This window comes from Mastigoproctus giganteus, chromosome 14, assembly GCF_048544385.1.
Source record: "Mastigoproctus giganteus isolate SK-2022 chromosome 14, ASM4854438v1, whole genome shotgun sequence".
NCBI classification, from domain to species: domain Eukaryota; kingdom Metazoa; phylum Arthropoda; class Arachnida; order Uropygi; family Thelyphonidae; genus Mastigoproctus; species Mastigoproctus giganteus.
Window position 1 is genome coordinate 42,093,525 of NC_143588.1, and position 18,846 is coordinate 42,112,370.

At 38.9% G+C, this 18,846-nt stretch overlaps 1 protein-coding gene across 1 annotated transcript; it reads right to left on the bottom strand.

Annotated features, from left to right (window-relative positions):
- Positions 1-13,850: 13,850 nt before the first annotated feature.
- Positions 13,851-14,320, bottom strand: LOC150075082 (centromere protein S-like). Its single transcript, XM_090388855.1, has one exon. It carries the CDS (start codon positions 14,272-14,274, stop codon positions 13,894-13,896), a length of 381 nt encoding a protein of 126 aa, XP_090244981.1. The 5' UTR covers positions 14,275-14,320; the 3' UTR covers positions 13,851-13,893.
- Positions 14,321-18,846: the final 4,526 nt, after the last annotated feature.

Here is an 18,846-nt window from a genome sequence, read left to right on the forward strand (position 1 = left end):
CATTATGCCATCATAAGACAGCAAATAGCTGGGCCCTTGTTTTTCACAAAAACTATAGATGCCAAAAAAATACAAAGACATTCAGCAATTTTTCACCACATTGGAGATGCCCAATGACTTCTCCAGATAATTCAATGGGCATCTACATTGCTGAATAAGGTAACCCCACATCCTATGAGAGGGGGACACCTAAAATAAGGAGTATTTTAACAATCCTAGAGATCTGGATATACCAGTCACTGCCTGCATACTCATGTGATGTTGGCACTTATGAGCTTGCATCATTTCTACAAACATGGGGGAATCATGTCATAATGTGCTTGAAGGGAAGGCAACTTTCAGCAACTGTTACAAAACTTATTCACAGATGAGATGATTCACATTTAATATTTGACCAGTTTTATCAGATACTCACTAAAATGTCCCTTAAATGGGGTTTGCAAGAGTTTTGTATGACCCTGCTGACCCTTGTTTATTCTATCAATAAATAATTTATCATTTCTGCCATGAGTCACCTGTAAAAACAATTACATCTCAAATTCTGACTACTATTTAGTGATTATTTAAATATTAATTGACAATCAGATTTCTCTTGTATTGATTTTCTCATAGTGAAGCTGGGTTTCATCATCCCTTGATGGGCTACGAATGAATCACATTCACCTGACCTGTAGATTGTTCAACTTTTTATTACTAAGAATGTGTTAAGATCCTTCTTTCCCACAAAAAGTTGTATGAATGGAAATACTTCAATTCCAACCTAACTCTAGCCCCTCCTTGCCATTATTTTGACGACCAGGCACCTCAGAGGTGACCTGATTGAGGTTTTTAAGGCTCTGACAAAGATTAATAAAATGAATGAAGGTAGAATTCTCACTGTTAGAAAAAAATCCAGAACTAGGGGCCATAAATTCAAATTACAGGGGTTGAGGTTTAGATTAGATCGTAGGAAGTTTTCTTTAAGCCAGCAAGTCATTGATTGTTGGAACAATTAGTCCTTGCAGGTAGTTGAGACTGACAGCTTGAACTTCCAAAGTTCAATCGGATAGTTACCTGTGTGAGAAGGGAAGCATATTTTCTTATCTACTTGTTTTTTGTCAGTGCAGCATAAGCTTGTGGCTTCTTTGCACACTATATGGCAAATATTATTACTATTTAAATAAAAAATAAACCAATGGACAAACAATGCCAGGTTATAAATCATGAAGTTCCTGAAAGCAAAACTATTAATGAAGATTTATTCCAAACTTTCTCCAAAAATTAATAATGGTTTACCTTCAGGTAATTATTAATTTTTGGAGAAGTATTCAGTAAAATTCAGTATTCAGCTTTTAACAAGGAAACATTTTTCAGCTTAACCTATGGCCATCCTTCTCTTACCCTCATTGGAAATGACTGCAAGCATTTCCAATGAAGGATAAGCTGTTATCAACCTGTTTATTAACTTTTAGGGATAAATAAATAAATAAATTTTCTATTTATACTCCAGGACAACTAAACGGTCAGAGGAGTTCACAAGATAGACAGATTACAAGAAACAGCACCGTATTCAGCAGTCACGGGCTTGAACCCTGGTAACTCAAGGCACGTGTCTTTATGCACCTGCACACCTGACCACTAGGCTACGGCAAGTGATCTGTTACTAAATAATAAAAAAAAAAAAAACTCATTTAAATATACACAAGAATCATTTACCACGTGCTACTATAAGGACAGCAGCAGACTCTGTCAGTGGATGCGGTAATTATATTTACATTACAGTATTAAGTAAACAGCCATTTTTAATATTTTAACCTCTTCAAAACATTGCTCTGAAATATGGGGCAAGATTATAACAAGGGAAACGGGTATACAATGGGTAACTGTACTGCCTGGAAATATTTAAAAGTTTTTAAACACATCGTAATTTTACATGCCTTGTAAGAATATTTGTAAAAAACTTCTCCATAGGTTTTTTCTTTATTGCTATATTCCAATAAATTTATTTTGGCATATGAGGTTTTGGCTATTAAATAATGAGACAGCATGCATAGCCACTACACATCAAGTGCCACCTATGAAACAAGGGTACAGCAGTTGACCTTGAACCTCTTTCTAGTTGTCTGCAAAGTCACATTCCAACAAGCTGACCAGTTGACCTTGAACCTCTTTCTAGTTGTCTGCAAAGTCACATTCCAACAAGCTCATTTGCTTTACTGTGAGACAGGTTTTCATTATTACCTTGTGTTTTTGCAGTTTGCCATAAAAACGACAGAAAAAGAATCAAATGATAAATCAATCTGAAATTTCTAACAGAAATGAAGAAAACATCAACTGAAAGTTAGCCGTTACGTCAAGTTTATGGGGAAGATACTATTTCAAGAGCTTTTGTGTTTGAATGGCATAAAAGATTTTTAGAAAAAAGAGAGAGAATATGGAAGATGAACAACTAGGCTGTCTGGTATCTATGAAAATGTGAACAAGGTAAGGACACTGATTAGAAGTGATCATCGTTTAAACGCATCATAATGGTTGCATCAGAACTCATTATTAGCTACATGGTGCAAGAATGTCCAAGGGTTATGCTACAACAATAAAAAAAAATAATAAAAAAATTCCCAACTTACCCAGAGAGAGACAGAAAGTCTAAAGTAGAATGGAATCACCAAGAAAGAGAAGAATGATGATATCTTGCTCAGAACCCTGGGTGTGCCAAGCCCATACTCACCAGATGTGAGCCCCAGGGGTTAGATTCTAAGTTAGTGAAGATGTTTTGAAAAAAATTGAAGATCCAGACTTTGAGTATTGTAATTACTTGCAATGAAAGTTTTCTGTTCCAGTAGAACACAGAAGTTAAATGGCAAGGCAGTAAATGCAATAGAAGACAAAACAATCCTCCAGACCAAAAAAATAAGAATGACAAAATCAAAAGTGAAAACCATGCATCTTGAAAGAAGATTAAGTGTTAACCAGTAAACAATTTAATTACAAACAGATACAGAATATCTTTGATTACAAATAGATACTGTAGCTTTCGAGGCAAATCGTGTCTCTTTTTCAGTATAATGAACTGTCCAAGTATATTGCATGTCTCCTCTCACCTCTTGTAGGAAATACCACGCACACCGTCAATAACAGTGACAAATTTATTCGCCTTATTAAAGAGCTCTCAATTCCTGACAACGCTGTTATGGCATCATTTGATGTAGTGTCACTATTTACATCAATCCCTGTCCAACAGGCCGTACACTGCACCAAGATGCTCCTTGAGAATGACTCTCAAACCTTCCAAAAAGAACATCACTGTCTACTGACGACATCTGTACTGCCCTCAACCTGTGCTTGTCAAGTAGCATCTTTACCTTTGCGGATTCCATATACCAGCAAGTACATGGCACTGCTGTGGGCGCCCCTGTTAGTTCCATAGTAGCCAACATCGCCATGGAAGAACAGATATTCCTGAACCCACCAGTACTTATTACGTGGTGCAGATACGTCGATGATATCTTCACCGTCATCCCACGTGGCTCTGAAACAGCATTGCTAGAATATCTCAATTCCCTGTCTGTGTTCATCCAATTCACTCTAGAGTTAGAGGTTAATGGATCTCTCCCATTCCTGGATGTCCTAGTAAAACGCGTGGGCCCACATCTGGAAACCTCAGTATACCGTAAGCCTATGTGGTGTGCAGACAGTTCACAAACTGCAGATCCGGCCATGTCCCCAGTCATCTCAACAGCACTGCCCGCACTCTATTCTCCAGAGCTTGGAGCCATTCCAGCACAGATGAAGCTAGACGCAGCGAGATTTCTCGTATAAGGACAGACTTAATCAATTGTGGCTACCCAATGCATGTACTAGACAAGTGCCTATTGCAAGCACAGCTCACAGTCCGCCCAAGACCACCAACCCAGGACAATATACCTACCGCCTGGTGGAAGGAATATTCTAGACCTGATCATCACACAAAAATCAGATAACATTATAGGTCTGACAGTACATGGTTAGGCCACATCTTGAGTACTGTATACAAGTCTGGAGGCCTCACTTTAGGAAGGATGTAGATCTATTGGAACAGGTGCAGAGAGAGAGAGAGAGAGAGAGAGGCAACAAGATTGGTAAAGGGAACAAAAGGGTGCTCTTACCTAGAAAGGCTTCAGTTCTGAAAATTGCAGCATCTGGAGACTAGGCACCTGTGGGGTGATCTGATTGAGTTGTTTAAAGCCTTGAATGGACAGTAAGCTGAATGTGACTTCCTCTTGTGGAGACTGTAGTCTCCACACGAGGAAGCATGAATTTAAGTTGAGGAAGGATGGTTGCAGGATAGATGTACAAAGTTTGCCTTTGGCCAGTGGGTGGTTGATTGTTTGAACAGGCTTCAATCTGTTGTTGAAGTGGATGGTTTGAATAAATTCAAGGAACAACTAGACAAATTCTTGGAGTGTATGGATGGGGGAAGTGTAGGTTTATTCTTTTTTTAGCTGATGCTATACAAGCTTGCTTTCTTGCATCATTTGCCACTTCCACTACTACATGAAATTATGTCTGACTGTTAGCAGAGACTGGGTTTTAATTTCAGGAAAGGAGATCACGACAGCTTAAGGTACTACATGGCCTCTATCAACTGGGTAGATAGCTCGTGGAGCATGAATACATTAGAATTATGGTACATCTACAAAGCTATAGCCATAAAAGCTTTGAATGAGTAAATACCATTAAGAAAATACAGCACAAGGAGTCAGAGATGGATGAATAATGAGCTAGCCCGTTTAACAGAGGTAAAAAAAGATGGCATGGAAAAATTTAGTAATAAAAGTACTAAAGCCTATAACAGCTGCAAAATTGATCTGTAATAACACCACAGAAAAGGTTAGGCTGGTAAAGTCAGGTTGATAATGACAAACTGCCAGCTAAGAAAACACCAAATCAAACAGAATCCATATATGATCGGTGCGAGGGTCTTAGGTAATCCAGTTGATGTTGTGGATGAACTAAACAAGTAATTTGATATTTAGAGGCAAAAAGCCCTTCATGGCCCTGGTGGGTAGCACAGTGTTGGTATAATCACAGTCCTTCCCACATGTGGTGGAAAAGACCAGAGTTCAAATCCCTAATGATGCAATGAGTTATTGATCTCAGGCAGGACTAGCATGGTTTTTTTCTCCTTGAAACTCAGGTTTCTCATTCAGCAAATAGCAAATCAACCACAGAACATACAATTTATAGATATATATATATATATATATATATATATATATATATATATATATAGGGTGTCTCAAAAATATTGGTACAAACGTTTAGGGGAGGTAGGTAACATCTAAAGGAATGTGAATCGCATAGGAACCCATAACCGGAAATGTCACCGTAAGTCGGTAAACAACTGCTTAGTCGGCCCATACCTGTTACCATCCCGCACAAACTCCGCTAAATATCTGATCTTTCTTGAACAAGTTCTACCAGGGTTACTTGATGATGTTCCAGCAAATGTGAGATGCAACATGACAGGGCGCCTGCCCATTATGGAAGGTGTGTTCATGACCATTTGAACAGGCATTTTGGGTGTCGATGGATTGGCCGTGGTGGAGCCGTTGCCTGGCCCCTACGCTCACCTGATTTATCGAGCCTTGATTTCTTTCTGTGGGGAGGGGGCCCTAAAATCTATCGTGTATGAATCGCCTGTGGAGACGGAAATGGATCTCGTGGCGAGACTCATTTGCGCTGCTGCTATTGTCAAAGAAACTCCTGGTGTATTCAACCGTGTCCGCCAATTCATGCTGCATCGGTGTCACGCATGCATCGCGTCTCATGGTGGAACCTTCGAGCATCTGTTGTAACATCATGAAATGCATCCATCTCGTACTACATTGTTAATATTATGTCAAATAAATGTTTGCCACTAATTACTGTCTTGTGTCATTTCTGCTTCTTGTGCCTCTGTTACTACTTTCCCATGACGTTTTCGGTTATGGGTTCCTATGCGATTCACATTCCTTTAGATGTTACCTACCTCCCCTAAACGTTTGTACCAATATTTTTGAGACACCCTGTATATATACACCCATCCTCCCTAAAACGAGAGACTCATTTTAGGAAGGATGTAGAGCTGCTGGAATGAGTACAGAGAAGGGAAATGGGATTGGTAAATGGAACAAAGAGTTGCTCTTATGAAGAAAAGCTACAGTTCTGCAAATTGCAGTCTAGAGACTAGGCACCTGAAGGTGATCTGATTGAGGCGTATAAGGCCTTGAATGGTTTGAGCAAGCTCAATGCTGATAGTATTCTTCCTCTTGTGCAGATTAATCATTTGAGGAGACATAAATCAAATTGAGGAAAGATAGTTGTAGAATAGATCTGCAGAAATTTGCCTTTGGCCAGAGGGTAGCTGATTGTTGGAATAAACTTCCATCTATTGTTGTAGAAGTTGACAGCTTAAATAAATCCAATGCAGAACTAGACAAATATTTGGAGTGAATGGATGGGTGAAATGGAAAGGGTTTTTTTTTTTTTTTGGCTGATGCTGTGTAAGCTTGCTTTCTTGCATTATATGCCTCTACTAATGCTAACTACAAGGACAATTAAATAGAAACGGAATTCTGCAGGATAGCAGTTTTATAAAGGGAAAATCACATTTAATCTAGTTGGTTAGCTATTTTGACAATCAACAATTGCTCATGAGCTGGCTACAAGAAATAATTTCCACTCTACTGGATTTCAGACTTAGTCCCATATCACAGGTTACTGTATAGGCTGGAACATGTTGAAAATACAGGGGAAATGTTTATATGGATTGTGGGCTGACCATGAGACAAGGGGGGGGGGGGTTGTGATTAATGGTTATTCTTCAGATTGGGCTAACATAAGAAGTGGGGTTCCTCGAGGACAGGTACTGGAAACACCATTGTTTTTGATTTTTTGTAAATGACATCGATAAAGGGATAGAGAGTGTGATGTCATAATTTGCAGATGATGTCAGGATTGGTAGAGTAGTTAATTATAAGCACTAAGCAGATCTTCTTCAGGAAGATTTAGATATAGTTCAGGGATGGTAAGAAAAGTGGTGGCTATGTTTTAATACAACAAAATGCAAGTTTTTACGCTTAGAGAAAAGTGACTCTAAAATAACTACTACACTTGGAGGAGATCAACAAAAACAGTAGTTTTGGGAGTTATACAATATGGACAAACATGAACTTCTCCAAGCAGTATAGGCAGACAGCAGAGAAGCTCATGGTGCCCTATAAATGGTTTATTGAACATTTACTTGAAGGCACAGGGAAGTCATAATATCCCAACATATAAGGCAATTGTAATATGACTTGGAATACTGTGTTTAAGTACTGACTGCACCAAAAAAAAAAAAATGTTTCTTGAAAGTGTCCAAAGATGGCAAGATCAGCAAAACAGCATTCACATCAAAAAAGACTTCAAATACATGGGTTACATAGCTTAGAAACTAAGAGCGGCAAAAGTAAAATGAATGAAGGTGAAATTTTCATTGTTATAAAATTATTCAAAACTAGGGGCCTGACATAAATTCATATAATGGGGGAGGAGGTTTAGACTAGACTGCTGGAAGTTTTCTTTCAGCAAGTGAATTGTTAATTACTGGAATAAGTTATCTCCATATGTGGTTGAGGCAGACAGCTTGGAGAAATTCAAAGGTAAACTGGATAGTTACCTATGTGAGGAGGGAGTCAAATAGGAAATTTATTTTATTGGTTGGTATGACAACAGCTTAGGGTTTCCTTGCACCATATGGCTAATACTAATATATTTTAAGGAAATTTAATGATGACTCAAAACAAAATTGTATTGAAGATATAGGACTGTACTTCTGTATGCATTTCACAAAACTTACATTCTCAGTTATATCTGAAGAAAAATGTATATTTTTCAGCCAATTAATCATAACAAGGATATTATATCAACTTAATGATATAAGGGCTTTTCAACAACCACTGTTGTTGAACTGTTGTTGTTATTTGGTTTTTAGGAGCATTAGCAACTAAGGCCATATTGCTCCGGGATATGCGGTGGTCATTCCCTGAATGACCTTTCCGCATCCTCCGTATTTGGTGGTGACGGGCTCGAACCCCGGTCTAATCAAGAAGCGTGTGCTACGCACTGCTGCTCCTTCCCACCTGGCTACGGAGGCGCCTCTGTTGTTGAACTGCTCAATAAAGATTTACATTCTTGTAATTTGAAGTTAAACTACCACCTGGTCCAACTTTTCAAGCAGGACTATCATCACATAAGGGAAGTACAGTACTTTTCAAAGCAATAAACAAAATTGCCAATAAAATTTTAGGACTAGATGAATTCTTCTAAAAAAGGAATTCTATACTGAAACTCTGCAGTATCTGCAATGTCAACACCATCCTGTACAACTTTAATGAAATTCTCGAGATAGCTTCGCTGCCATCTACTTGGAATACCTGTCTGCTAAAACAAATTCTCAAGAACAAAAGCCCAAAATCTTCCAAGGATTTTAGACAAACATCTATCAGGTGCACACTTCTAAGGTCTTCCAAAAAGTTATTCATGAGATAATAATAGGGCACTGTTTCAGACACAGGTTGGGCTTACCTTTACAAGAACCAGTGGCATATCAGCCTCACCAACCTCCTTCAGACATCTTCGAACATGCAAGAAACCTTTAACCCTGAACTCAGCTTGATATAATTTTACTGAATAATGAGGTAGCATAACAATCTATCACAGCTCTTCTCTGTATACTAGAAAATTAAACACTATCTTGACATTTCTAGTTTGTATTATCATGGCAAAAATTGTCTAAAGATAACCTTTTGATAGTCCACGATCTGAAAGCAACCTTTGAAGATTCAAGAGTCTCATAGGATGGAGTACTGTCTGCTACTTTATTTGAGACAGTATTTGACCCTTTCCTCTCAGCTTACAAATTTTTTTAGTTTATGCTGACAAGCTTCTCATTCAATCAGATACAAAAGAATTAATCCCAAATATAAATCAGAAGACCATGGATCATGTCCAGACTTGTGAATTTTTCCCCTTCAATTAGTCTATAATTAAACAAAGCGAAGTCAGCACAAAACACTTTCACAAAAATAATATCTAAGTTCCTAAAGGAAGACTCAATAACAAAACAGAAAAACTGACTAATTTGGTACTGCAACGTAACTTTCTTACTATTTTAACAACATGAAAACAAAGTATTATTCTGCAATTTGGGCCTTAAAATTGGAGCTTGATGGATTGTGTAATCCAGCTACTTATAGAGCCTGTTCCAAAATACACCAATCCTATAATGCTATATATATCAGTTACCTGATCATTTCCACCACTATCGTATCTCCAGCTATTTTTTCAACTGAATACTGATTAATTAAACTCATTAAAGAGTCAAAGTTCAGAACCCAACTAATGCAAAATCAATTCTTTTTTTGTTGCTATTGATGTAAACCACAGAGACACAATCAGGATCATTACAGTGTGGTACAGGATCATTCAGACAGAAATGGAATTCCGGAAGAAATATACCATTCCTCTGCAAAAGGAAAATCATGTTTAACTAACTTCGTTATCTATTTTCAATTATTTATTAGTTGGACATAGGAAATAACTGCAACATCGTTTACTTGGATTTCAGAAAACCATTTAACTCAGTTCCATAAGAGGTTACCATAATAAGCTAGAATGTGGTGGAATCACAGATTGTGGATTGCATGGATGCAGGGTACAAGATAGTTAACCATTAATCACAGTAAAGGTACTGTGATTAATGGTTAACTCTTCATCGTGGATATAGCTTAGCTTAATTTTTCAGCACTCACCTCATAGTAATCCGCTTAGCTGGTTGAAAGTTTTGCCACGTGCATAGTGGTTAAGAGATTCTAATAACTTATGAGGATTATAAATTTAAAAACTAAGTTACGGGCTTTAAAAATTTTTCTAAGAAAGGAAAATGCACCTTCCATTCTATGGTTGTCTAATTAAAATACATTAAATGAAGTGAAATAAAAGCTAATAGCCGTGCACAAGCTTAATTTATTCTAATTAGACAACCATAGAATGGAAGGTGCACTTTCCATTCTTAGAAAAATTTTTAAAGCCCATAACTTAGTTTTTAAATTTATAATCCCCGTAAGTTATTAGATTCTTTTAACCACTATGCACGTGGCAAAACTTTCAACCAACTAAGCGGATTACTATGAGGTGAGTGCTGAAAAATTAAGCTAAGCTATATCCACAATCTAGTCATTACATCACAGCACATAAGGACTCCTTAAAATATCATCAGTGGTTACTCTTCAGTATTGAGCTAACATAAGAAATAGGGTTTCCCAAGGATCAATACTGGGACCACTGTTGTTTTTGATTTTCTTAAATGACATTAATGAAAAGATAAAAAGTAAAATGTCAAAATTTACAGATGATGTCAAGGTAGAGTAGTTAATGATTGGTGCCAAGCAGAACTCCTTTGGGATGGCTTAGTTAGACTTCAAGAATGGTCAGGAAAATGGCAGCTATATTTTAATGCAGTGAAACACACAGTATTGCACTTGTGAAATAGCAATCCCAAAATAACTTTGACTTGGTCAGACCAAATTAAACAAAGGAAAAAGGGGATTTGGGGGTTGCAATATAGTTGGACATGAAGTTCTCTGAGTAGTATAAACTGGTGGCAAGAAAGGCCCATGGCATCCTGTCAATGATTTTATCAAAAATTTGCTTGTAGAGTTAGATATGTCATAATCCCACTAAATAAGGCAATTGTAAGACTGAACCTGGAATACTGTGTTCAATTATGGAGAATGAAGGTTAAAAAAAAAAAAAAAGACATCAAGGTTCTTGAAGGGGGTTCAAAGATAGGTAAACACACCTAGTCAGATTGGCAAAAGAACAACCGTATGAAGAAAGACAATGTGTAGGCTACAGAGCTTGGTAACTAAGCATCTCAGAAAGGACCTGATTGGGGTGTATAAGGTTCTGAGAGGAGAAAACAAAATGAATGAGGGAGGAATTGTTATTAGTGATTCCAGAACAAGCAGCCATAAATTCAAATTACAGGGGAAGAATTTAGACTGGATTACAGAAAGTTTTCATTTTGCCAGCGAGTTGTTCATTACTTGAAAAGTTACCACTGGAGTAGAATTTATTTATTCATTTTTATTATTATGAATGATGCAGAAAAGCATAAGGCTTCCTTGCACTATATGGTCAATACTAATACTAACAATTAATCATAAAACACAAGAAAGGCACCCAGGGTGGATGGGATCTATCCAGTTATATTAAAGGAGGCAGCAAAGGAAGTAAGCAAACCCTTAGCCATAATTATGAGAGCTTCCTTGGACTCAGGGGAGGTACCCATAGACTGGAAATGTGCAAATGTGACCCCAATTCACAAAGGAGGATCAAAGGCTGACACAAGTAATTATAGACCTGTGAGCTTAACTTCTGTTCCAGGAAAATTAATGGAGGCACTGGTTAAAGAAGCACTGCAGGATCATTTAGACAAGACTTCAGTTATAGCTCAGACACAGCATGGTTTTGTTAAGGGGAAGTCTTGCCTGACCAACTTGATTGGATACTATGATGCAGTCACAAAAGAACTGGATGCAGGGAATAACTTTGATATTATATACTTGGATCTCAGAAAGGCTTTTGATATTGTTGCACATGGAAGACTGCTACACAAATTGGAGCAGTGTGACATTGGAGGCAAATTGCTGCTATGGATAAAGGGGTGGTTGAGGGGGAGAAGACAGAGAGTGGTAATCAATGGACACTGCTCATCGTGGACTAATGTTATTAGTGGAGTCCCTCAGGGCTCAGTGTTGGGTCCATTATTGTTTTCTCTATTTATAAATGATATTGATGATGGTATATCAAGCTTAATGTCCAAGTTTGCAGATGATACAAAGGTTGGCAGGGTTGTCAAGGACACTACTGACACTATGCTGCTGCAACAGGATCTGGAAAGGTTGAGCAGATGGGCTGAGAGGTGGCAAATGAAGTTTAACATTGACAAATGTAAAGTACTACACATGGGAAACAGCAACCCCAGAGCAACGTATCAACTCTGTGGTACTACACTGACAGTGGTAGAGAATGAAAGGGACTTGGGGGTGATTGTGCAGGCAGATATGAAGTTCTCTGAGCAGTGCAGATGGGCTGCAAGAGTAGCTCATGGAGTATTGTCAATGATATACAGGAATTTTTCCAGCAGGGATAAGGAGGTGATTATTCCCTTGTATAAGGCAATGGTCAGGCCACACCTAGAGTACTGTATACAGGCCTGTAGGCCTCATTTCAAGAAGGATGTAGAGCTGATGGAACGAGTACAGAGAAGGGCAACAAGATTAGTGAATGGAACAAAGGGGTGCTCTTATGAAGAAAGGCTTAAGTTTTGCAAATTACAGTGTCTGGAGACTATGTACCAGCGAGGTGATCTGATAGAGGTGTATAAAGCCTTGAATGGTTTAAGCATGCTCAATGCTGATGGGATTCTTCCTCTAGCTCAGAAAAATCACCTGAGAGGGCATAAATTCAAATTGAGGAAAGACAGATGTAGGATAGACGTGCGGAAATTTGCCTTTAGCCAGCGGGTGGTTGGTTGGTGGAACAGACTGCCATCCCTTGTGGTGGAGGTTGATAGCCTAAATAAGTTTAAGGCTCAGCTGGACAGGTAATTAGAACGAACAGAGGGGTGAAGTGGAAGTGGGTTTTTTTTTTTTTTTTGGCTGATGCTGCATAAGCTTGCTTTCTTGCATCAAATGCCTCTACTAATGCTAATGCTAACTCATATAAGAGCATATTAGGAGTTATGCAGGTATTCAGGTAACAGAAAATATATAAACACATATATTAGTTTATTATCTAGAGGTTGAGAGACAGACATGACATTAAGGAATATGAAAATTAAAGGGAGCAGGGTGTTAGCTGATGTTTTGAAGGCCAATTTGCCTTCTGCACTAGACTAAAAATTAAAGGAAAGGGGAAGAAATATATAAATTAAACACCTAAAATCAATGGGAGGAAGCTGTAATTTATAAACCTGAGGGGCTAATGGGGAAGCAGAGTACAGTATATCTGGCATCCAACACTAGTCCTAAGTATGTAAATTGAGAGTTGATTTAATTATATAGTTCTTGTTAAACTAGAATACTCTTCCTTGAATAATAAACTCCAATGTAATGTCTAATAATAGTGAACTCACCAACACAAGCATAATCATCCAAAAATACTCATGCAACTTTTCTTAATTACCTTGTACTGCAAATCATGTATGCTAATGATGGGGGAAGCAGGTTGCTGGTTAATTAAGACAGTTAATCAAAATATGCAATTTATTCACAAGATCATTATAGCTGTACTGGGTACACCATCTGTACACAGTACAGCTAATGTACAATCAATTACAAAAGAAATTAATTTATCACAGGTAATGCACAATCTGCATGTACGGTATTGTTTATACACTTAATACAAAATAAATTTATATACTACTGAAACTTTCTTTGCAAAGTTGGGATTGAAGCAATTCCTTGCATTTAGGGACTAAGTATTGACATGGCTCTGATTCCAGTACACAGGAAACCTTTTTTTCTGAAGGCCCAAATGTTTACTTAACTTCTGGGAATTCATTCGTGCCTTCTCTTGTACGTACAGCGAATTAACTGAAAAATGGAATTTACATGAAAATGGTTGTTAATAAAATATATTTAACACGGATTCCTCCTCCAACAATTTATACAATATAATTCATAAATTTACAAACTGTTAATAAGCGTAGTTCCAAGAGAAAACAATTAGAACATACTGTTTAGTTCTTTCTTCTTTCTGAAATAAGAATTCGATGGACGAAAGGATTCCAGATGTTTTTTATGTTGCATTATACAGTACGTGCTTATATATAAACTGCCAGTGTTATTCTGTAGAGTTCGAATTTCTTTTCCTCTTTTGTTTTGCCTTTGAGTGGCCTGTGGACGTCTCCTTGCCCGCTTGGATATAGTTATTCAAATGGGTTACCAGGGATTCCAATTTACGAACGAGCAACTTCACGTCATCTATTCCAATGACACTTCTCTTAGCATGTTTAGCAAACATTTCCAGATCTTGAGCATATGTGACAACCTGTTCATAGGCAAGTTTTGCAAAAGTCGCAATAAACTGTTTAGAAAATTCAACATTACGTTCTTTTCCAATTTCTTCACATATTTTACCTACGCTATAATGAACAGCTGCTTTTAACTGCTGCTCTCGAATCTCATCGTTACTTAAATTAGCTCCACTCACACTTTCTGCCATTTCCTACACTTTCACATACGAAAATCCCGCTACACTAACAAATGTCAGAAAGAAATTGAATCGAGATAATTATAAAAACACATCTCGCATTACAGCGCCCTCTTCATCTTCCAGATTGTTTACTTCAAAATTATTCGCTGGGACGACGAAAACAATCAATGTACAAGTATTATGAGAACACTACATTGGATTGGTTGGTAAATTTACTAAAATGAATGAACATAATTTTATTTACTTTTTGGCTAATGCTATATAAGTTTGTTCCCTTTCTTCATTGGACCAACCGTAATACTAATACTATAGAATGTTATGCGTACATAGGTACCCCTAAGAATCCTAGTAAACTATAACAGATATTGTTATCTTTAGAGCTAAATAAGAGTAAATTTCAATTAGTCTCAATCACATGTACTTTCATCGTTATATTATCCTCCCCACTAGAAAAATAGTCGGGATTAGCCCCTACTGACTTAGGGGTAGGGGTAAATATCTCATATTTAATATAATAGGTATATGATCTGTACAAGAACTCACAATAAGATCTGTGCAAAACCCACAATAAATAAATAATCAGGAAATACCTCGCAACTTACTTCAGTAGAGTTCTCTCCTATGTCGTGGAAGTTTGGCCTGCCGCACCACTTACTAGCCTCAGGAAACTATGGGGCCTCAGATTGTGGGTGCTGAAGTAGACCAATTTGGAGTCTCAACAGATCTACACGACATCGAAATCTGCACTCTGCTCCAACCTGCAATACACGCCCACAGAGTCCATGTGCTAAAAATAAAGGCATTCCTTCATCTGTGCTCATCCAAGCATGATCACATCAACACCTGGGACACAGGTTGGTTAACATTTGCCAGGAAGACCTCCGCAGTACCCCCTCCAGAGGTTACAGAATTTCAAGAGACATTTCCCAAATGTGACCCTGGACACTCTCCACTCGCTCAACATCGACATTGACCTGTGGTCTATTGACAAGGCATATCGCGATAACATCTTCGCCTATCTTTTTGTTTGTAAAGGACAATTGTGTAAGTGCAGGTCCTAGTTTGCAGATGTAAGTTTATGTTCTGTTCAACTTGTCTTTTTCGTTTAAATACTGTTACGTTTTTTTTTATTCATCTGTATTCGTTATTTTATTTAACTTATCAATGTAGCTTAACTCTGTATTTATTCACTTATATAGAGAATGTATTGTAAGATTCCTCTAGATTTCTGTGTAAGGATTCACTAATGTATATGATCTATTATTATTATTATTGTTACTTTTATATTATTTCTCCCTGACTGGGGGATTCCACACCGTGACGGGTATTGCTACCAAGTACACAGGGTGGTTGTAATGTCTGGTGTTACTGCTGGTCGAGAAAATCTCCGACTATCCTACAGGTGTTCAGGATTGCTACTTTCTGGAGTTCCTTGTAGGAGTTCTCTGGGAGACCTATTGCTGCTAGGCTGCTATGTAGAGTCTTTGGCACCATACTGGTTGTTGACACGATGATCGGTACTTCTTGCATATGCCACATCTCCTTCACCTCATGTCTCAGATTCGTGTACTTCCTAATTTTTTCCTCATGTGTTTTCTGGACATTGCTAGTGTTGGGCACCGCTATGACAATCATACAGGTAGCCTTTTCCTTCTTGTCCATAAAGGTATTGTCCGATCTGTTGTGCGGGATTGTTCTATCCGTTATTATGGCGCGATCCCAGTACAGCTTGTGGATTGGGGTCTCTAGTACTGCCTGGAGTTCGTATTTGTAGTACGGACTCTCTCTTCGATCAACTGGTATTTCTTTGCTAGCTTCTGATGTATTATCCTGCTACCTGGTCGTGTCTATGAGTGCACTCAGTCTGGGTGATCACCTTGCATTTCGCGGTGATGTGTTGGATCGTTTCTGAGGCCAGGTGGCATCGAACACTCCGGCTCCTTGGCGATGTATTTTTTATAGTTCCTGTTGTTGATTACATGGTTCTGGATGGCGAGAACGAATCCTTCAGTCTCGGGGAAGAGCGTCCCGCTCGTAAGCCATGCATTGGAAGCAAATTTATCTATGTGATCTTGATGGAGATTATTGTAGTGTCTGCCATGGAGTGTCTTCTCTGCCCATCTTTCTAGCGTCGTTTGTGCCTCCTGGTTGAGGGGAACTCCTCGCTTACGTTGAGTGGAGTATACCTCTTGTCTATCTTCCTTATGGCCTGCCGGAGCGCTGCTGTGTGTTTCTGGAAGTAATCCTTCAGGTTAACTATCACTGTCTTCTCTTGCTAAAAGAGGTTTATCAGGCCTCTTCCTCCTCCTTTCCGGGCAATTGTCATTCTCTCCACAGCCGATTTCGGGTGGTGTTGGCGGCTCTTGGTCATCATTGTCTTTGTCTTTTTCATGATATCCTCCAGCTCGGTGTTAGTCCATTATTATTATACACTGAGTGATCCCTGAATTATGACCACCTACCCAATACTTCCTAGGTCCTCCTTTTGCCCTCAGTACAGCAGCTATCCGACGTCGCATTGATTCAACAAGATGTCGGAAGCCTTCGGGAGGTATGGCCAACCAAGCTGTGTGTAATGCGGCTAGTAATGCAGGTATGGAGGTGATTGGTGCATCCAGACGCCTGATATGCCTTTCCATAGTGTCCCACAAGTACTCTATGTGATTGATATCGGTGAAGTTCGGAGGCCTATAGATATGCTGGAAGTCAGAACTGTGTTCCTCAAACCATTCCTACACAAGTGCACAATGGCTAGGCGCATTGTCATCTTGGAAGACACCATCGCCATTCGGTAAAAGGTGTAACATAGTGTGGTGTACACAGTCAGCAAGCAGTTGACGATAGTGAAGACCACTGATACGTAGGTCCACATGCACCAGGGGTCCAAGTTCCTGCTAGTGAAACATGCCCCACACCATACAACCGCCTCCACCGGCCTACACATTTGATACCATGCATGATGGATCAAGAACCTGATATTGTTGACGCCAAATCCGTACACGACCATCCACGGTGTGGAGTAAATAACGTGACTCATCCGACCAGCACACCTTCCACACTTCTAACGTCCAACTTGCATGCTCTTTGCACCAGGCGAGACTTTTATGCTGATGAACCTTGGTTAGGATAGGATGCCGTAGGGGTCGTCTGCTGGTATAGCCCATACGTGCGAGCGTGTGATGCATGGTCAATGCCAGATATTGTACCGGCTTGGCCCATGTTGTATTGGGTTGTCAACTCTTCAATTGTGCTGCGCCTGTTCGAGTCGTCGGACTTGGCGCTCACCTCTAACATGAACCTTTCGCTGACACTTCCTGTCTTCCGTTTGCATATGATGTCACTAACCGTTGACCTAGGGATCTCCAGAGTGATACGATGTCTCGTACAAAACGCTTGCTTATGTGGCATCTTCTTATCAATCCACGTTGGAAGTCTGTTAATTCTTTTGAACGTGTCATCTTGAATGCCCACTTTTGCAACTGTCTGTTCAAAGCCCAGTGTGCATATTTATAGCAGATTCTGTGACGTGTTACATGCACAAACCTGTTTCCCCATCCATAGAGGGTGTCTGGATATTAATGGTAGGGCAGCGTATATCTGATATTGTGTTCAGCAGTGGAGTCCTACGCTCTTTCTTTTTTGGATGAAAACCTGAATTTTAGAGGGAAGAAAACCATACTGTAATTTTGTTGTTGTAAAGTTTTAGGCGCATTAGCAACTTAGGCTATATTGCACCGTACGTAATATGTCTGTAAATTGCGTGTGTTCTGTGGCCGATTTTCTATTTGCTGGACGAAAAATCGAATTTCCCTGAGACAAAACCATGTTACCCTCACCTGAGAATATAAGCCGAGTTGTGAAAAAGACTCATAAAAATTCCTTGCGTCATTGATGGAATTCGAACTCAGTTCTTTTCTACCCTGTGTTCAGAGAATGGTATTTATACCAACTGTGTTACTGTGGAAGCCAGGGCCGATTAAAGTACAGGCTAGCAAGCCCTTGCCGAGGAGCCAAAAACAAAAGAATAATAATGAATAAATAAAAAAAACATATATATATCCTTAATAAATCTCTCCGAGCGGGGCGATGAAATACCTTGGTCTGGTGCTGATGGAGGCAGGAAAATAATGTTCCTACTTCTATGAGACTGAATAGCTATGTTAAAGTGGTCGGGAAAAAAAAAAACCTATAAAAATTCCTTTGTGTATGGGCAGCAAAGGTTGTTGGCAAAATAAGTGACACCCAGGAATTCGCACCTGTTGGGAGGGGACACCAACCGTTTTTTTTTTTAAATCAGCTAATCAGTGTCTGCACAGTGGCATCAACTTCACCCTTACCACACCCGCTGGAAAAGCCCTGTGTTCGAATCCCGACAATGGCGCGAAGAACTTTTATGGGCCTTTTTTTCAGTCCGTCTCAGGCTAGACAGCAAAGTTTTCCCTCCTGGAAATTCGGATTTTTTGTCCAGAAAAACAGTCAAATCGACCAGAGAACACATGCAATTCATGAGCATTATATGCTTGGTCAAATGAATTGATATTCCGGGTGGACCTATTGTGACATTTATTATTAAATATCATA